Raw genomic sequence first — 21,987 nt, forward strand, 5'->3', positions numbered from 1 at the left:
CTCTCCGAACTTTTTTACTAAATGTAAATGTAAATTTCAAGTTAGTGTTTTAAATTTGGCTAGTTGAAGTGATGAGTTAATGTAGCATGTACGTTGTCATGATAAGATAATTCACATCTAGATCAACGTTTAGTTTTTCAATGAAGCTTGACTCCTTACCGCTAGATGCTAAGAATTTGTGCAAGATTGGACATCTAAACATTCTCACATATATAAGTAAATGTGACAGTTCAGACAGACAGTACTTTATCGTTCTCTTTTGAGATGTGTATACTTTTTCCTAACTTACGTATTTTTTTCCCTTCAATCCTAACAGTGTGTGCCACAGACTTTTGTTAACTGGCATGTTTATGACCCCTGAGGCCAGTCGTTCCAAAGTAATCTGATTGAATTTCGACTGTCGGATTGGATCAAATAAAAAAAATGGGTTGTTCAAAAGAAAAATGAATTATGAATTAAGATTACATCACAAAATACAACCTAGGTTATGATCTAGATCAAATCGTAAGTATGTGTTGTTCAAAACTTTTCGGTAACTATGTATATTTGAGCAAAAAAGGATTGCATTGATCCCAGCAGAAGTGTGGATTTTGAAACATAACAATTTCATTAAACTTAAAAACTGTAATATACACACAGGCATATTTTTGTTTTGCTTTTATACTTGCAACCATGAAAAAAACTTGTAAACTACATTGGCACTTTTGAACCTGTCAAAAGTTATTCTTTGCTGGTGAACACAAAGTCTCCCAGGTGAACACAACTCAAAACTTGAACTTTTGTTTCCGTTTCATATGTCCCTTTAGTATTACTAATCCCAATTTGGTCATATGAAAAAGTGTGTATTTGGATCAGGGTTATCCAATCTAGTTTTGCTTTGAAAAAGAATTATAAATGTAGAACGGATGACCTGGTCCTAGATAGCAAAAGATAGGATTTCCAAATCCTGATCACTATAGTCAAATGAAACTTTTTGAACTGGTCCCAGGTTATCATAAAATGACTATATCAATAAATAAACATTTGACAACCATCACTACAGGTCTTGTACAGTAAGTGCATTTTACAAAAGCAAGATGCTTATCAAAACGTTACATAAGTTCGATATTAAAACATTAATTCAGATGAAGCAAAATATCATACCTGGTACCTGGAGCTCTTCTCTCTTAGATCAACTGTGTGCTGGAAATTTTATTTCAATTCAGATTCGTACAGATTTGACTTTCAAAAAAATCTCTTTAGATTTGAATAGGATCCTGGACAAGCAAGTACATACTCGCTTCATTTGGCTGAATGGTTGAAGATTCTGAGAACTTTCCTTCCACTCATTTGTAATAATTCCTACCAATGATCATATCCTACATTTACCAAATATCATATTCACTTCCAAATAACAAAGCATAACATAGTTTGTCACAGTTATTTGTAGTAAATACCTTAGGGCACAAAATGACTTTTGAAGAACTAACGCCCAATTCACATGGGTTTCAGTGCTTCTCATTTACTTTGAATGGGTGACGTTATGAGCTGCAAACTGAATTGTGGGTCCGTCACGTCACTGGTGTTTCTCGCGGCAGAAATGGACAATTTTCGACATTTCAAACACCAACACAGGCGTCAGGCAAGCAGATCGTGATATGAAAATACCCTGTGTAGCCTCTAGCCAATTGCATCAATAAAAGACAGAAGAACAGAGGAGCATAAACATTTCCTTTTGCAGTACAGTATATTAACTGCAACAGCAATTGCTAGCACTATCAAACCGGCATCCATTTCGTATCACAACAAGCTGTCAAAACAAAAGCCGCCCTTTTGTGTTTTGTTGCGGTCCATTATGATCGGTTGTTGTCACTGTGTAAATCCATCCATCCATCCATCCATTTTCTACCGCTTATCCGAACTACCTCAGGTCACGGGGAGCCTGCGCCTATCTCAGGAGTCATCGGGCATCAAGGCAGGATACACCCTGGATGGAGTGCCAACCCATCGCAGGGCACACACACTCACTCATTCACTCACGCACTCACACCCTACGGACAATTTTTCCAGAGATGCCAATCAACCTACCATGCATGTCTTTGGACCAGGGGAGGAAACCGGAGTACCCGGAGGAAACCCCCGAGGCACGGGGAGAACATGCAAACTCCACACACACAAGTCGGAAGCGGGAATCGAACCCCCAACCCTGGAGGTGTGAGGCGAATGTGCTAACCACTAAGCCACCGTGCCCTCCTACTGTGTAAATCCAGTAGCTTTAATATAATATCTGTGATTGTGACTCAAGTAAATTGCCAGTTGTTTTCTCTCCAATGTTTTCGTTTTGTCTTACTGGTGTAATTCATACAATGGAAATTACAAATACTGTACAGCAACTGTAATGTGTGTCAAAGCGCAGACATATCTGTTTGGACAAATATTCTTTATTTGTATCTAATTATTGTAACTATTTTTCACATTTTACAGATTAGTTAACTAGGTAGGTTGACAAAAATTATATTTATACTTTCTAACATGCTCCAAAACGTTGACTTAGTTTTATTTTAGTTTCATTTTAACATGCGTGCCATGCAGTGTTGGGTAAATTACTCTCAAACTAATTTCTGATTACATATTTAATAGTGTAATTAGATTACTTTTACAAATAAAATACCAAAAGGTATTAAATTACTTATAACTAATTACTTTCTATAGCCTACATAAACCTTGATTAGAATTGATTCAAGGATAGACACGAAAAGGCTTATTTAATTCATTCAAATAAAATAACTACATAAATTAATATTTTTAACTGACCAAAGTATAGAAATGTAAAAAGGATATATTAAAGCATTTTAAAGTTGGACTAATAATTTTGATGTGGTTTCCGGCATTGTATATATTCAATAACATAAGAAGTAACTGTGATTAAATTACAGAAAAATAAAAGTGATCCCTTACTTTACTTTTTCAAATGAAAAGTAATTAAATTACAGTTACTAATTACTAAGTAACTAGTTACACCCAACACTGGTGCCATGTCTACGTGCAATGTCACTGTGTTTAACTACAACGTCATATCAAAACCCACCGCCATAAATGTGAAAAAAGAACTAAATAGATGAAACGTCATTGTCGTTGCAAAAAGGTTGTTGTTACAAGCCTTTTTCCATTAAATATACATTTGTAGACTGTGTTCAACAGATATTTAAATGTTAGAAATATTTAAGTGTCTGAGAACAGAGATTTAACTCTATATGCTCTATATTATGTATGCGCTACATTGAATATTACAGTTGATAAACAAGCCGTTCAAAATCAGAAAAACACAACATCAAGAAAATGAAAAGCAAATGACAAAAAAGGTCATTATCTACAAATCTAAGAAACAATGGCATCTAGAGTTACAGAGCCCAAATCCTTAAAGTAGGTACTCTCTTTGTAGCACACAGGAATTATTTTCATACAACACGCCACACTCTTCCAGAAGAAATTCTTATTACTATCAAGGTGCCCAGAAGCACACATGGCTCTCCATGGTTCACCTGGATGTTCACCGGCCCACTCTGTGTAGCTCACGTTTTGAATGTTCTCATGTCCTGCCTGCCAGTACCAGTCTAATGTGAGCAAACTGCGTCTCAGTCCGATCCAGACATCATCGGTATAATTGTTTCTAAACAGCCAGTTAACCATCTGCGTTTGGGCATCCTCACTGTTGGGTGTTAGGAGCTGGCATGTTTCATTCAAGCAGTATTGATGAGACTCGGGCCAGGTCATGGGATGAGTACCGAGATTAAACTTTGCAGGTTTATCCAGACATCCATGTAGGTCTGTGTGAACACAAACATACTTTGTCACACACAATATATCTACTCTCCACAATGCATAATTAGATGACATCACATGAGGCTGTTTACCTGGCTTGTTGCTTAGAGGTATAGCCGTGCCTCCATAAAGAATTCCCCCGTTCATCCTCTCAAACATGTAGACTCCAATCTTCGAAGTCGGATGCCAAATGACATGTGTACCACTAAGGGATATTGAAATTGAGGAATACCCTGAATTGTGTCCGACTGTCCAGTTAGGGGATTCAAGCGGGTCATGGTCCATATGCACACCACCCTCGTGGCCATTTTCCGCTATCACAATAATTTCACCTTCTGTCGAATTGAAGAGCACCAAGTAGCAAGCTGCAAACATGGTAATAGGGATTATTTCTATGACAGAGCCTGGACTAACACTCCAGAGGGGTGTAGGGCTATCTGCATTAATGAATGTTGATTTCCCATCAAAGTACGGAAATGGGATTAACTGTGACTCTGCATCATTTGTAGAATGTCGATTCTGTCCTTCAACATACACCATCGATGAGGATGGCAAATATTGCCAAGTTTCATTTGTGATGTTCAACGGTGGTATAACAAATCTGTCACCCCACAAATCTGATTTTAGGACCTGGCTCACCACCATGTTGCATCCACACCCTGGTGTTTCCATACAGGGGTGGGTGAGCAGAACAGCCACCTTTCCTGCAGAGCTAACAGAAACTGAACTGCTGGTATAAACCTGGTAAACTTCGTAAGGATACAGGCTCACGGAATGATTCAAGGAAGAGCCAGAAATACTGCTCACAGAGACATTGTTCATAACGTTTTCAGCATTGATAATGATCAGTCTGAAGGTGTTGTATGTTCTGTTAACGGAAATCGGAACTGATCGGAACGGATCCGGTCTGTCAAGCAAGCCCCAGACCATGCTATAACTCAACGCGGGGATTGAATAAAAATTGCCGAGATTTTCTATGGGCTGAACAACATTAGTCTGTATGCTGTCTGCTTGCTGTGTGATCCAAAGCACCACGATACCCTTGCTGCTGTCAACTCTCACACTGTGAAGGAAGCGTTTGAATTTGTTCTTAAAATAAATGGGAAAATGCACATTTTGAATCTGTCCAGAATCCAGTGTTGTGTTATAAACTATGCTGTAGTTGACGATCACGTTGACCTCGGTGTCATTGTAGAAAGCGATGATTTTCAGCGTGGTCATGGAATCGTTGGTGTGGTAGTAGGCGATGTTCTCTGGGAACGTTGTGATGAAATGTTTTCCGTGGCTCACCACTGACAGCCCTACAAAATCATCACCTCATGGTTGATATATAATAGATTTAATTCTCATCTCCTAATGCATGCTGAGCTAATCGCAGCAATGTAACACGAAACCGTTGTTGGAGATGAATTTAATAACTACATTTACATTTATGCATTTGGCAGATGCTTTTATCCAAAGTGACTTTGTATTATACTATACATTTAAAGATAAGTATGTGCAATCCCCTGGGTTTAAACCCACAACATGGCGTAGTTAACGCAATGCTCTTACCACTAAGCTACAGGAAAGCAGCCTAACTAACCAAGTCACTTTCTGAATCGCCGTAGACAAAATCAAGTTAAGATACAAATGTAAGATAACTTACCCTGGGAAACCAGTGACATGAATAGCACAACAGACAGCATCACTAGCATGCTGTTGGTTTGCAGAGCTTACTTGAGCCGGAATGAAAGTGAGTTTTCTATTAGCCGAGCTGTAAAAATAAGACAGAAATACGTATCTATTGATCAATTTGGAATCAATAACTTAACAGAAAAGTACTTGAGGAATACTAACAATATGTTTGCATTTCAAATACTTACTCCATATTTATTTACAATCAATAACGTGATTTCAAATGTCATTTTCTTAACTATAAGGGGATCAAGAATTTTAGTCAAACTCCACACAGGCAGTAGAATAACCATAAACAGGAACTGACAGCATATCCCATGTTTAGACAATTTGCATGTTTTTAGAGGTTTTAAAATCTCAAATATCAAAAGCACACTACATTCTGTGAAACTGTGCGGGGGACCCTTTTATACGACCAGAACCTTTGCAAACGACCTTTGTGGAAGATAAGTGTCAGACATCAGAAAACTATGACGACGGTTCGGACTGCTGAGAAGATCATTGGTGCTCCCCTTCCCACCATCCAAGAACTGTATACATCCAGAGTGGGGAAAAGGGCTCAGAAAATCACCCTGGACCTCTCACATCCAGACCAACATATCTTCACAATGCTGCCGTCTGGTCGGCGCTACAGAGCACAGAGCATCAAAACAACCAGACACAAAACGGCTTCTTCCATCAGGCCATCTACCTCTTGAACAGTTAGTGTGTTTTACCCACCGTGCAATTAATAACTTAATAATAACTTAAGAAAAATTAAGTGCAAAATTAATGAAATCCTCCAGATAATACACTTTCTATTTTTATACAACCTTTTCTGTAAATTATATTTCATTTAGCTTTATATAGCATATACCTTGTACTACAATAGTCTTGTCTTATTTTTTACTTGTACCAATTTACATACACACGTAGCTTTGCTTTCCATATCTTTGTCTTACGCTTATTGTTTTGTATTTATTATCTTTTATACGAAAAGGCCCCTATTTAAATCTTCTATGTACTGTATTCTATTGTGTTATGGTCTCCGTGTACACTGTTGCTGCTGTTTCTGTGTACTGGATGCTCCTGTCACCAAAACAAATTTCTTTGGAGCAAACATACTTGGCAATAAAGCTCTTTCTGATTCTGATACTAATTCTGATAACAGTCAAGCTGAATCAGTCAATATACTCAATTGATAGTTCATGTAAAAATGAAAATTCTGTCATCATTTACTCACTCTCTTGTTATTTTAAGCCTGCATGACATACTTTCTTCCACAGAACACAAAAAAAGATATTTTGAAGAATCTTGGTAGCCGAACGACGGGGGTACCCATTGTTTTTGTATCCATGTAAAGTCAATGGGTACTGTCAATATTTGGTTACCAGCATTCTTCAGTAAGTCATACGGGTTTGAAATGCAAAGAGAGGGAGTAAATGATCACAGAACTTTCCTTTAATTTTTGTGGTGAACTTGTCATGCCTTAAAACATGCTTCAAAATGGTTACAGTAAAAAATCTAAAACACGTCATGTTAGTTTAGGGAAAAACAGGATTAAAGAACTTTAAAATGGTTTTTAAAGACACATAAAATAAATTAATTGAATAAAAAAACTTCATGCTGTAAGATATGGATATAAATTACCTGTTTATCTGTTATGTTCAACATTTATTAAAGAGATAAGCATAACCATCTGCTTAATCACAAACTTTGCTTCGATTCTGTTAAACATATCGATTTTTTTAAACTGTATTAATAAGTCATTTCTTTTTACTTAAAAATGTTCTAAAGGCAAAGAAAAATTGCCTTATGTTCAATAATACAAAATAATTATAGAAACGCTATTTTATTTTTCCTACATATCTACTTACATTTGCAAACATCATACTAAACATTACCTCATTCATTTCCTTTTCATTAGTTAGTTGATTAGTACTTTATTGTCCATTCTTTGCTAAAAATCGGCATTTGGCCTCTGCATACATTTAAAAATACAACTAACAATACACAACATCCACAATACACACATTTACTGGAACCCATGAATTTGACTTGGAGCTTTTGTCCAAGATTCCGAATCAACTCATATTAAGCATTTAGATACAAACCCCCATATTTTCATTATACCTTATTTCATAAACCCCTTATTAAAAAAAATCTAGAAAGTGCATGATTTTTGGTGCCACCAAGACTTACCCGATGCCACGAGACCACAGCTCTAATCCTCTCTGAACAAAATGACTTATTTCTGCGTGTTTCCTATTTACATGCCCAATATGTATTCAAAGCACAGTTTGTGCCCCCACAAAACTTTGCATAATGAGGTGATTACATGAGAGTCATACCTATTCCCCGTGCTACAGTCTACGGTTTCACAAGCCTTCTCGTTGACATTATTCACATCAGAACATTTATTATCCACTTTAATTCAATTATTTAATTACAATTGTATATCCTATCAAATAAATACATGTTTAAGAATAATAGGAGGTAAAGTGCTATCAATTGAAATAAATCTGTAGATAAACATTTTATGAGATTTACACTGTTAATAAGATGCAGGATACAGACAATTTATGTGGTTATAGCAATTGTTTGGCAAAATCAAAATGTCCCTGAAGATACTTTTGACTGCATGTCATAAACAACTCCACAGATACCATTTCACATCTATTTATAAGTGCAAACTTTAGCTATTTTTGTAAGTTCAAATAGGTTTACATCAGATAATTATATGTATGTTATATATTTAAAATATATAGACAGCTAAATGTTAAACTAGAAAACCCTCAACTGGACTATCCAAAGGAAAGTAAACAGACTTTTTGAGGCAGATGGCCTTCAACTGAGAACAGCAGCTCACACTTTTCCAAGTCATATCTGAGAATACAGAAGCACACATGCCCTGCACAGGATCACTTGGTTCTCCGGCGCCCCACTGCGTGTCCATCAGGTCTTCACTTTCGTTCCCTTTTTGCCAGTACCAGTCTAATGTAAGAAGACTGCGACGCAGGCCGATCCAGTGCTCAGTATCTGCTGCATTTCTCAGAAACTCAGTCAGTGCAGAGTGAGCTGTCACAGTGGATGGACTGATCAACTCATCGCTTGTGGACGTACAGTACTGGTGGGATTGAGCCCAACTCATGGGTGTGGGTGCGACTGTAAGCTCATCAAGATTTATTGAACAGCCATCAGGGTCTAGATGCACACAGAACACAATACTCATGTCAGTATATATGCTGTAAGTGTATTTGTACATAAATGTGAAGTTGGACAGCAAACAAAATTAGTTAAAATGAGATAAAACATCTGCCATTGGTCTAAAAACAGGTAGGCCGTCCCAAACTTACACCATTGGGTGAGATAGTTTTCTGACTGCAATTCTGGTAACACTTTACAAAAGCATTGTAATGGTTAATACCAGCTATGCACCGATACTAAATTTCAATCCCGAAAGCCGATTATTCAGAGTGATATCTGCCGATACCAATTTTGAAGGTTAAATAAATTTTAATGAACTGTATGAATGTTATTCATTCATATTATAACCATTAATATTGAACATTAAATGAACAATAATATTGATATTTCTCAACATTTTCTATATAAAGTTCCGAGCACAAATTCATTGCATTTTCAAGTCCTCTTTTGATTAACAGGGTATATCTGCCCTGTTCATCGGCAGTTTTTAAGCTATCGGTGTGAAAAATTGTTTTCGGTTTTTTATTTTGATTGTTGATCAATACATCGGTGCATCTGCAGTTATAGCCACCACTACCCTTTTGAAAAGCAAGCATCAATCGATATATAGTTTACCTGGTTTTTCACCTAACACTACAGCCGGGCCTCCATGGTGAATTCCGCTGGTCATGTTGTGAAACATATAGACTGCAATTTTTGAGGATGGATGCCAAATGACATGCCTGCCTTGAAGAGGAACTGATGCAATTGAGTACTTGGTATTAGCAATAGGGGTCCAGCTTATGGATGACAGAGAGCTTCTATCTATATACAGCTCTGAGCTACTGAGTGTTTCAGCTATTACTGACACATTGCCATTCGCCACGCTAAAGTGCACTAGGTAGCAGGCGGCGAACATTGTTTCCGGAATTACTTCTAAGATGAGGCCCGGGCTGATAAGCCGGAGCGAAGCACGATAAATCGTGCTGATGCTTTGGGCTCCTGACTTGATACGCTCCAGAGTCCCAGCATCTAGCGTACTTTCGGTCAGAATGGTGTCTAAGGTCACATGCAGCCATGTCGGAATGTTAAGGAGGGGCAGAATAAAACTTTGACCCCAATGGGCATCAGGACGAAGTTGGTTCAACATCATTTTGCATTTGCATGACGTCACTTCTAAACATGGGTGGGACACTATCACTGCCACATTATTTAAAGACTCTACTGAGACTTCTGAACCATTGAGCGCTAGCTGGAGAAGAGTGTAGGGTTGGAGTTTAAATTGCTCGATTTGTGATTTCCCAACGATTCTGATTTCATTCGTGAGGCTCAGAGGATTGATTATTAGGAGCCTGAAAAAACTGTATTTTGTGCTGATACTTCTTGTTGCTTGAGAGAATTTGGAAAGCATTTCACCATAGTTTAGTTGGGGGATAGAATAAAATGTGCCAAGATTTTGAGAAGGATAAACGACATTGGTCTGCACACTTTCTCCTTGCATACTTATTGACAGCACCACAACGTTTTTGTTGCTGATCACATTAACGGTTTTCTGGGATACGGCTAATTTATGTTCTTCAACATCTGAAGGCAAAAGATAGACCCCGGTCTCTCCCTGTTGCAGTATAATTGTGAGTTTGAGTAAACGTTTGAAGTAGATATTGACTTCAGTGTCGTTGTACAGAGCTGTGATGTTGAGAGAATTATCTGGAATGACTGGATAGAAGTAGGCAACGTTCTCCGGGAATGCCGTGATGAAGTCAGTGCCAGAGTCCGCCAATGACTGACCTGTCAAATCAAGATGTATTAATATTGTTAAGACACAGAATTATATGAAGCGGCGCCCAAAAGTCTGTCTTTTGAATCTGTATAGACCCTGTCATTGGAAACGTACTCACCTAACCCACAGTTAACTTCCGGTTTGTGTTTGGCTTGTCTCTAATAATATGACAATTTGTATTTTATTCATATTGATAGTAATTTGTATTATTGTTTTACTGTATAAATAAACTCTTTTTTGAATTTTTTTGTGTGTTCATTTTATTAAATAAACAATTTGTTGAATGGGTCCTGTCAGGGCCGGCCCTAACATTTTGGGTGCCCTAAACTGATTACAAAATGAGGCCCCCCATCAACTAATGTACACAACAAACTAACCTTACACAGAATATATCACATTTATCTAATTATATCTGACAATGTCAAATTAACAACACAATAATATCACTTAACAGCTTTCCTATAGCTCTATGGTTAGAGCATGGTTTTTGCGACTCCAGGATCATGGGTTCGATCTCACAGATTGCACACTTACCCTTTTCTTGATCCTTTCGTTTCTCATCCTTTTTCCCTTTTCTTCCTCTTCTCTGCACCAGACTGATAGTGCCGCCTTTTCATTTTTAATCTTTGCACAGTTTAAAGCTAACGCACATGATGATTGACACTGACACAACAAGCAAGTAAATTTTCACGCACGGCAGGGGCCCCCTAGTGGCCACGGAGGCCCCATGCAACTGCCTATATCGCTTATTAGGTAGGGCCGGCACTGATTACTAAAATATCGTGAACAGATAAGGACACCTCCACTTCTCTGACTTTCGCAAGAGTAACGAGCTGCAGCTGCGGGCGCACACAGCACAGCCAATCCAGACGCATCACAGCCAATCTCGACATAGCATGTTATAGCCTACCGCCTTCAAAAAAACGCAGGGTGCATAGACATCTAGCGGTTGAACTTGGTATCGGAGTCTTAATTCAAAATATTGGAGAGACAAGTTTAGCCAAGTAACGGATCTTCTCGGTATCTTTTCATTGTTATCGGAAATTTGTGATTGTGCATCGGAAGTTAACTGCAGCACACGAACGTATCACAAACGTGCACAGTAACGTTTGTTTATGTTATCATTTTGAAAACGTCTATAAAAAGAATGTTTTAATCCTTAATAGTTAACCCAAAATGAAAACTCTGTTATCATTTACTCACACTCACTCACATTTGTAAACATGTATGACTTTCTTTCTTCTGTAGAACACAAAAGAAGATATTTTGAAGAATGTTGGTAACCGAACAGCGCTAGCACCCTTTCACTTCTCATGTATAGACACAAAATCAATTTTAATGGGTTCGTGTTAACAACACACAAAATATATTTTGTGTTCTGTTGAAGAAAGAAAGTCATACAGGTTCGAAATGACAAGAGTATGATTAAATGATGACAGATTTTTGGGTGAACTATCACTTTAAGAAAGGAAAAGACGCTGCTTACCTTGGCTTGATATTGCCAAAATGAGCAAAAGAGTCAGCATGGCTCAAAGCTTTTATGACAACAATATATATCCAGTGACGCTGATGATAGTCCACCAGCCGGACATCTGTCAAAGAAAATAAAGAGAAAGTGTTAAATCGTTCAGTCTTTATGACTAAATCAATAAAATTGGATTATTTGGAATATTTCGAGGTGCACCGTTAATTCTAAATGTTTTTAATTCTCTTTTTTTTTACTTTGACTAGACATCGCACCTTTTACTCCTGTGAATATTTCCAAAGATACGTTTACTTCTGATAAAACATTTTGACTACAACAAAAAAAAGATGTTCACACAATGTTCACAATGGAATTGCCATTACATTTTAGATTATAGTTGTATACTAAAATAAAGATACAAACATCGATTTTAATTTTAAGGATAGAATTTACAAAATGTAAACATTTCACACAAATGACTACAGCAAACAGAATCATATTTTGATGAAAAAATCCTGTGTCAGTAAATGTGAGATTCATAACATTTACACTTTGACACAGTGCTCATCTACACTTACATTTATATTCAATATTACGTATACATGTCATACTGTACAAAGGCTATTAAATATATTTACTATAATGGACAAACCAATTGTCCAGTATTGCTAGGAGAGGACACTCCCTACGACCCCCAAAAGGGATGAAAATATTATTTTTATTTAGAAATGTGTTATATTTGAACAAATTTAAACAAAAAGGAAGGTTCTGTTGTCCTGTAATACATTTTATAGCTGTACAGCACAAAGATTTCCAAATTATACTTAAAAGGCAAATATGTGGAATAAATTGAGTATATTCATGTAAATAAATCACACATTAAATAACACATTAAACCTGACGTGTTGTCATTCTTTAAGTTGCATACTCATCTATTATATATATACACGGATCAAAGACATTCTTACCTGCAGGTGACCGCAGCCCTCTATTTCAATGAACCAAATCGGCACTGTGACCTGTTTATAATACCTAAGCATATTTGTCATTCAAAAATGGCCCAGCGGCCTTCACGAAAACAATAGAGACGGCATGTTTCCTTTTCCACCATTGCACACAGATTGATAAAGAAGCGCAGACCACTACATAACTAATATATTGCTATTTATTGTCTTAAATTATTTCATATTTACTTCAATTAACTCTTAAACTTTGTATTGTGTTTATACTGTATGAGCACCAGGCAACCATCATGTGACAGTCTATTAACATATGCATACATTCACTAAAGTTATGAAAGCCCTGCAAGAAGCTGATTTAATCTTCTATTTGCAAATGTAACAATTGCAACACTAATATAGATGTTAGATAATGACATTGACGCTATCATTCTGTAAGTTTACAGTTTGGGGGTAAAACTATAAACTGCCCATAGAAAATAATTTACTCCTTTTTGGTTTCATGACACTGTCATACCTTATTACCTACAAATATTGGATTGGGAAAACATACCCTGAATACATTTTATGTACTGGATGTCATCACAATATCTTCATAAGTCTATAAGAACAAATATTTAAGGTGCCCATTATAAGGCAATAGAATACATACAGTATACCTATGTGTATATATTCAAAAATACACATGTCTTTTAATATAAATCGAAAACGTGTCATGGTGCAACTTTTCACGTCACTATGCAATGACATCGTGTCGTCTTTATTACGTTTCGATTCTGATAAAGGCCAGGTCACATGACTGTAAGTTTCGCTTTCCAATTGTTTTTATATAAGAACTACGCAGCTGATAATGCAAATATATGGACCTCATGCACGTCTCGATCTTTTTTTACACCTTTGCTTCGGAAAACTCGGTAAGTTGTTTTCAATATTCAAATCAAGTCCAAAATATTAAACTTTTTTTAAAGAAATTAAAAGTTAAAAAGTTGGAATGTTATGTTCATGTCGTGTTTTGATATTATAAAATGATTAGATCTTTGGTTTTTTTATTTGCCTTTCACGTTTGCTTTGTTGCAAAGCAGTTTTACAGAAAACATTTGAACACAAAACATGACAGAGAAATAATACGGAAAAAATATAAAAATTTTATATAAACAGAGATCAAATAATGCAATTGTAAAGACCATTCAAAATAACTTTCAATGCCTTGTGCGTGTTTAAAGTTAAAATAGGCATACTAATAATACATGTTTACATAATATTGGCCTGGTTTTACTTACAAGGCTTAAGGCTATTCCCAGACTTAAATGAGTGTTCGAACCGTCTCAACTGAAAATAACTTGCCCTATCATATCTTAAAATATGTCTGTGGCATTGTTTTGTCTAAAAATGCAAACAAGAGTAATGTTCCTTTTTAAAGCATTTTTATTAAAGTGTCGTAAATATCCTAATTCAAATAAAGCATAGTCCTGGTTAAGCTAAGCCTTGTCTGGGAAACCGTGCCATTAAGTATTAAATGAAAAACGTATAATTCACATGAATTATGTCCTACAGTAAACTCAGGATGGGAGTCCATGGCTTGAAGAGCTACATTGAGAGTAACAAAGACTTTTTAAAGGATTTTTCTTTCAGAGACAGTAAACTCATAATCGACGGATGTAATTTGTACCACGATCTATACTCCTACTTTCAACTGGATCATAAACACGGTGGAGAATACGATACCTTTAAAGATTCAATCAAAACATTTTTCACGAACCTAAAAGACTGTGATATTAAACCATACGTTGTACTCGATGGAGGAGCAGACCACACTGACAAAAAATTAGAGACCCTCAAGGAACGAAATCAGGAGCAAATACGAAGTGCCCACAACCTGTCTGAGGGACGGAGGGGGAGATGCCCACCTCTTCTTAATAAAAATGTGTTCAGACAGACGCTTCGGGAACTCAAGGTGCCATTCGTGCAATGCCTGGAAGAAGCTGATTGGGAGATCGCTGCTTTGGCGAAACAATGGAATTGTCCGGTTCTATCCAACGATAGCGACTTCTATATATTCGACCTCCCAGCGGGAGTTTTCCCCACTGTATGTTTCTGTTGGAATAACACAAAAGTGAACAGTCAAAAAAAAAGATACATCCCAACGAGACATTTTACAGTGGAAAGATTTTGTGCATCTTTCAACAATATGAACAAGGTTCTCCTCCCGGTTTTTGCATGCCTTTTAGGAAATGATTACACAAACCTGCAAAATATTGACAGGTGGGAAAGGCATTCAAATGGTGCTGGAAAGTTTGAACGTTTTGATGGATTGCTTTCCTGGTTATCCAAGTCCCAAAGCCAAAATCAGGCAATACATAGAGTTCTTGAGCTTATTAGAAACAGAAAGAAAAAAGAAAAAGTCTGTGAAGCATTGTTAGAGGGCGTCAAAGAATATGAGATCACAGGTGGTTGTCTTGCCCAATTCTTTGACTCAAAAACGCCAACACCCTGTACAGGCCCACTGAGAGCTCTACCAACGTGGACTGTACGGCAACTATTTGAGGGGAATATGGTCTCCATGCTTGTCGATGTGTTTGTATTGAAAAGGGTAATGCTCAAACCTCAGGTTGAAGATTTCACGTGCACCAGTAGCAGCGAAACATCTCGTCCCATAAGACAGGTGATATACGGTTTAATACTGTTGGGTAAGCAACAAACCGCAGAGAAGTGTTATGTCGAAGAGTTTGACAGAAAAAGATTCAGTCTTGAGAGTTCTGAAGTTGAAGCTATAGGGACAAGCGTTAAAGAAGGACTTCAACTGGAAACATTATGGACGGTAATGAGTGTGTTGTGACAAGCTTGATATTCTTCATATTAACACTTTGGATTTGTCAGTTCAACACTTACTTGTTTACACGTTTGTCTCTAGGAACCAATTAAGTTGCGACTTCAGGTTTTCTTGGAGGCTTTTGGCGTGCCGTCAGTCACTTTCAGAGGTATCCCGCTTGACTTGCAGCTGCAGGTGTTCGTGACACGCTTCTGGCTAGTGAATGCACAGCCTCGGCCGAACCTGCTGCACCTTTGGGGTCTCCTACTTGGGATGGTTCATGGAAGGCTCTGTAACAAGCCCAACACCCAAACAGGTACTCGTGTCATTATACATCAATATCACGGCCAAAGAAAATTCTACCTTTGTGACTTTCATTCTTCTGTGGAAAAGAAGATATTTAAAAAAATGTCTCAGTGGTTTAGAATCTATACAATTAAAGTCAATGGGGCCATATTGTTTGGTTACCAACATTCTTTAAAATACCTTCTTTTGTGTTCTGCAGGAGAATGTTATAAAGGTTTAGAATGACAGAAAAGTGTATAAATTATGAAAGTGAACTATTTCTTTAAGTGCTAACTGGATGTGAAAAACCTCAGTTGTCTTTTACTTAGTCAGCCACATTTTTATTATTTCTAAATTACATGTGATTGTATCACTTATGATTAAGTATTTGTTATATTTTTTAGACACACAGTGGAGGTTTAAATGTCAGGGAAGGATCCATTTTGACCGTGAGGCGGCTCATCTTTACAGCCAATGGCAGTCCTGTCTCAATTGGGGTCTCTTTCTGAATTGTTTATTGTGTCTTCCACTTCCGGAACCCGAGTGTGCAGAGTACAGCATCATTTGATTTCTTAAAACCTCATTTGCATTGTGTACAGAAAAGACAGAATACTGTCCTCAAGTATACACTTTTAGAAAAAAACACTTAAACATAGTCTTTTTATAATACTATATTAAAAACTGTAGTGTAATAGAACATTTCTGGTTTTTAGGTTGTACCGTGGAACTCTGGTGCACAAGGTCTTTCAAGAACTTAAGAGAGGCATCAGACCCGAATCTATGCTGGTGAGGGGCTCCAACGCCGAGCACCTATTCAGACAATTGAAAGAAGCCGTTCTAAGTTTGGTGGATGAAGATGATATGAAGAGAATCAGTGACAGTGTCATACACAGATCTGTTGCCAAAACACATAGAGATCAAAGATCCCAAAATTGGTCCGCAGATGAACTGAGCAGCTACTTTGAAGATATGATGGATGAACATACTGAAGACTGCTATAACAAAGAAGTCAATGGAGAAGAAAGGAAGGCTAAAGGTTATGAAGCAGACAAGACTGAATGTTCCTACCCCATCCGTACCAGACACAAAGCCAAAGAACGCAACTCTAAGTATCCCTGTAAGAAATTTGAGAGGGGATGCTTTGAATAGATATCTTGACTTTCCGAAAAGTATTTACATAATTCTTGTGCTCAGGGTTGTAAGAACGATTTAAGGTGGGGTTATAGGGGCGATCTAAACAAATGCATTTACAGTAAATTCTTTTAAAGCAGCAACAAGCTGTTTTTTGACCTTAAATTAATCTCTCTAAAATTATTTTAGTGGTAGGACAACTCTTAACTGGACAAGTTTTACTGCCGCAGCTACCTAAGCAGCCCACTATGGAATGAAGCTTTTACGATTCTATTCATCATGAGTTAACTGGTCAAAAAAAAAGGTTACCTTGAATTGTGATTTTCAGTCATGTGACCGGCTTTATATTTCAGAGCTTAGCTTCGAGACTGATAGTGGATTCAACCATAATTGGGATTTTGTTTCTTCTTTATGTGAGCTAACAAGATAAAACTGGGCACAGGCTTGAAAGTCTTTGAGATTCTGATAAAATGAACAAGATTATTTAGGGTTTAAATCCCTAGTGTACATATGTGATGTGTTAATGTCTAAATTCATGCAATTGTTCTAATTAAGATGAAACATGAGAATTTGTTTGACAATGTTTTTTTCTTATCATCTATCGGTTGAGTGTGATTCATTTATAAAACTGAGAGCATGATGAAATTGTTGATAAAGTGATAGTTCACCAAAAATGAAAATTCTGTCTTCATTATTCACCCTCTTCTCATTTTAAACCTGGATGACTAACCTCCCTTTGCAAAACACAAAATGAGATAGTTTGAAGACTGTTGGTAACCAAGCTACTTTTAAATCCAGATTAAAAACACACTTGTTTCTTTCTGTCAATCATTTTATGTAAAGCACTTTGAATTGGCCTTCTGTATGAAATGTGGTATATAAATAAACTTGCCTTGCCTTGCCTTGCAAACAACTCTCACCACCTCTGACTGAGTCTTTCTCATTTCTTTATGACCTCAGACATCACGCACACAGAAGATCTGTGGGTACATAGTAATCTAAGGTCATTATGCATTATCCAAATAATGTAAAATTATCTGTCTGTTATCTGGAGGAAAAGTTTCGATTGACAAAAATTCAGACCAACTGATGCTACCACAATCCTATGGTAATAGTCAAATGAAAGCAGGTTATATATAGATGTTATTGTTCATGAGAGCCATTGTTTCGTTTCTGTAGAAAGCCTTCAGGCGACATTCCGGTGATCGTCATATATTTCACTTCCTGTCATATATAAACCTGCGTCAGCGCACAGTCTCATATATCAAATCTAGGTTTAAGGGTGCCTCATCCTTTTTAACAAATTCAATCGAAATTCTGGTAAGTTTTAACATTTTGTCAATTACATTTGACTTTTATTATTTAGATTTTGCTTGTATTAAAATTGGCATTGTGTAAAATGATATGATCAATGTTATTTGTTTGCCCAGCACTTTCACAAATGGCCTACAGTATAAGCCGTAATGTAATTTAACAAAAAAACTTTGCGTGTGTTTTAAGTTATAGTTAATTGTGAGTTGCTTAGATTTACAATATTTTTAACCCACAGTATATTCAGCATGGGTGTCAGACGCCTGAAAAGCTACATTGAGAACAAGACTGGCATTTTAAGGGACTTGCATTTTAGAGACAGTCGACTCATAATTGATGGATGTAACGTATATAAAACCCTTTACATTAAAAATGACCTGGATCAAGAGCATGGTGGAGATTATGATGCCTTTGAAGATCTGATCACAATTTTTTTTACCAACCTTAAAGACTGTGATATTCGCCCATATGTTGTACTCGATGGTGGGGGACACCACACTGACAAAAAGTTTGAAACCACTTTAAAACGAGATCAGGACAAAGGAAAAACAGCCAATGAATTGTCCTCGGGAAATAAGGGAGAATGCTTTCCACTTCTTATTAAAAACGTGTTCATGCAGACCCTTGATAAACTAAAGGTGCCATTGGTTCAATGCATTGATGATGCTGATATGGAGATCGCCGCTTTGGCGAAACAGTGGAAGTGTCCGGTTTTGTCCAATGATAGCGACTTCTACATATTTGACCTCAAGGAGGGAATTCTCCCTTTCGAACATTTTTTGTGGAAAGCAGTACTCAACAAAAAAGGCAACGAAAAATACATCTTAACCAAACATTACAAGGTGGAAAGATTATGTGCATCTTTCAACAATATGAACAAGGCTCTCCTCCCGGTCTTTGCATGCCTTTTAGGAAATGATTACACAAACCTGCAAAATATTGACAGGTGGGAAAGGCATTCAAATGGTGCTGGAAAGTTTGCACGTATTGAAGGATTGCTTTCCTGGTTATCCAAGTCCCAAAGCCAAAATCAGGCAATATATAGAGTTCTTGAGCTTATAAGAGACAGAAAGAAAAAGGATAAAGTCTGTGAAGAATTGTTAGAGGGCGTCAAAGAATATGAGATCACAGGTGGTTCTCTTGTCCAATTCTTTGACTCAAAAACACCAACAGCCTGTACAGGCCCACTGCAAGCTCTGCCCGAGTGGACTGTGAAGCAACTTAATGAGGGAAAGATGGGCTCCTTCCTCATTAACATAATGGTACTGAATAGGATTAAAATGCTCCCTCAAGTTGAAGATTTCAATCGCCCCAGTAGCAACGATACATCTCGTACCATTCGACAGGTGCTTTACGGTTTAATACTGTTGGGAGAACAACAAACGGCAGACAAACACGTTTTAGCTGCTCAAGCATCTACTGAAACAGACAAGTGTTATGTCACGGAGTTCGACAGAGAAGGATTACATCTTGCCAGCTCTAAAGTTGAAGCTGTACGGACAAAAGTGAAAGAAGGACTTCAGCTGAAAACATTATGCGAGGTGAAAGTTGTGTTGACTCAAGTTTGATGTCAAAACATCTGTATTTTGATGTATTAATTCGAGCCTTTATTTCATCTTATGTCTATAGGAATCACATCATATACGACTTCAGGTGTTCCAGGATGTTTTGGGTGTGCCAACTGTCACTTTAGAAAACATCCCACCGAACCTGATTCTTGTGGTGTTCGTGACACACTTCTGGCTAGTGAATGCACAGCCTCAGCCGAAACGTCGGCACCTTTGGAGTCTCCTACTGGGGATGGTTCACGGAAGATTCAGCTGCAACACACAAAGTTGTACTCATGTCATTATACGTCAATATCCTGTTTCCACATGTCAACAATTTAGAAAAAAAAATGATATCCAACATGAAAACCCAAACAGTCCTGCAAAAACTATGTTTCTGCCTCTAAAATGATCCAAAAGTAAGGGTTTGGGACACCCAAAATATATATCCAAGTTAAATAATCGATGTTAAGCATCTTCCAAAAATGTCTCAAGAGAGCTTATCCAAAGTTAGTTGTCTTTGTGTTTCAAATTGGGTGTCATTTTGAGTCACCGTTCTACCAATGAAAGTGTTACATGATGTCATAAAATGCCTCCTTTGGCTGTACGGTTACATAAAAAACACAAAAGGTTATTAATAGAGGAAACAATGTAAGAAATGCTCCTTTAAGAAAACAAATGGTTATTCTATGGCATCGCCTCAAGGAACCTTTTGCAGCAACCGTTTCTTTTCACTTAGTATCATTGATGTATAAATGTTTGTGCTACTTTCAGGGGTTTGGAATTCAGACATTGAGTCGAAGCTCAAAAGTCAAGAGAGAATCCCTTTGAACCCTGAGGCGGCTCATCTGTACAGCCAATGGCAGTCATGTTTGTGGTGGGCTCTCTGTCTCAATCGTTTACTGTGTCTTCCACTTCCTGAACCCGAGTGTGCACGGTACAGCATCATTTGATTTCTCAAGCCATTTCATGCATTGTGCATAATTTCTTTTTAGTTAAAAGAACAGTATGTCCATAACCAAAAGTCAACTCAGTTTCAAGTGCTACCTCTAAACATTTTAGCGTAATAGAGTCTTTTGTCTATGGTGTTTAGGTTGTACTCTGGAACTCTGGTGCACCGGGTCGTTCAAGAATTTAAGAGTGGCATCAGACCAGAGTCTATGCTGGTGAGGGACTCCAAAGCCGAGCACCTATTCCTACTGTTGAATGATGCCATTCTGAGTTTGGTGGATGAAGACGTTATGAAGACGTACAGTGATCAAAGATACAAAAATTGGTCCACATATGAACTGAGCAGCAGCTTCGAAGATCCGAAGTATGAATATCCTGAAGACTGTAATGGCGAAGAAGTCAATAGAGAAGAAATAGAGGCCAAAGGTCACGACGCAAACAAGAATGAATGTTTCCCCTACCCCATCCGTACCAGACACAAAGCCAAAGAACGCAACTCTAAGTATCCCTGTAAGAAATTTGAGAGGGGATGCTTTGAATATATATCTTGACTTTCCGAAAAGTATTTACATAATACTTGTGCTCAGGGTTTTAAGAACGATTTAAAGTGAGATTATAGCAGAAGTGGGATCAAATAATTGCTTTGCAAGTCAGAAGTAAGTCTTTGCATGCAAGTCTCGGTTGCATGCAAGTCAAGTCCTGAGTCAAGACAATCAAGTCCAAGTCGAGTCCAATTCCTCATCAAGTTTAAAGTTCAAGTCTTTAACAAGTCATATGTCCATAACCAAAAGTCACGAGTTATTCTTAGTCATCATTCGTATCATGATAGTAGATTAAAACATTTGTTTTGTTATCAGAATGAAATTTACAACAGTTTGTAATGTAAATATTGTTTGCATTAAGAGTACATTGTTGCTCCTTCAGGTCAGCTACTAAAATGAATCTGGGCCGAGGCTTAAATTATATTCCCTCTGAAGCTGATAAACGAAGCAGATTATTTAACGCTTTTACACCAATAAAACTAAAATAACATGAATCCCCTGAAGAGTATATGTATTCCAGGATTAAAGCAATTTTTTCCAATTTTTATCTTTTTTTCCATTTTA

General features: G+C 37.3%; 3 protein-coding genes across 3 annotated transcripts; 2 read left to right on the forward strand and 1 right to left on the reverse strand.

Annotated features, from left to right (window-relative positions):
* Positions 1 to 7,422: 7,422 nt before the first annotated feature.
* Positions 7,423 to 12,873, reverse strand: LOC130433216 (uncharacterized). Its single transcript, XM_056762967.1, has 4 exons — positions 12,857 to 12,873; positions 11,910 to 12,015; positions 9,280 to 10,431; positions 7,423 to 8,661 (listed from the first exon to the last, which is right to left on the reverse strand). The coding sequence occupies exons 2-4, from the start codon at positions 11,947 to 11,949 to the stop codon at positions 8,237 to 8,239; spliced, it is 1,617 nt and encodes a 538-aa protein (XP_056618945.1). The 5' UTR covers positions 11,950 to 12,015; positions 12,857 to 12,873; the 3' UTR covers positions 7,423 to 8,236.
* A 785-nt stretch (positions 12,874 to 13,658) lies between these two features.
* LOC130433537 (protein asteroid homolog 1-like) lies at positions 13,659 to 17,991 on the forward strand. Its single transcript, XM_056763451.1, has 5 exons — positions 13,659 to 13,761; positions 14,402 to 15,665; positions 15,759 to 15,972; positions 16,346 to 16,493; positions 16,655 to 17,991. The coding sequence occupies exons 2-5, from the start codon at positions 14,412 to 14,414 to the stop codon at positions 17,088 to 17,090; spliced, it is 2,052 nt and encodes a 683-aa protein (XP_056619429.1). The 5' UTR covers positions 13,659 to 13,761; positions 14,402 to 14,411; the 3' UTR covers positions 17,091 to 17,991.
* A 266-nt stretch (positions 17,992 to 18,257) lies between these two features.
* LOC130432591 (protein asteroid homolog 1-like) lies at positions 18,258 to 21,917 on the forward strand. The gene is made up of 5 exons (XM_056762029.1): positions 18,258 to 18,392; positions 18,622 to 19,924; positions 20,013 to 20,217; positions 20,705 to 20,867; positions 21,024 to 21,917. The coding sequence occupies exons 2-5, from the start codon at positions 18,632 to 18,634 to the stop codon at positions 21,430 to 21,432; spliced, it is 2,070 nt and encodes a 689-aa protein (XP_056618007.1). The 5' UTR covers positions 18,258 to 18,392; positions 18,622 to 18,631; the 3' UTR covers positions 21,433 to 21,917.
* The last annotated feature ends 70 nt before the right edge of the window (positions 21,918 to 21,987 follow it).

This window comes from Triplophysa dalaica, chromosome 12, assembly GCF_015846415.1.
Source record: "Triplophysa dalaica isolate WHDGS20190420 chromosome 12, ASM1584641v1, whole genome shotgun sequence".
NCBI lineage: Eukaryota > Metazoa > Chordata > Actinopteri > Cypriniformes > Nemacheilidae > Triplophysa > Triplophysa dalaica.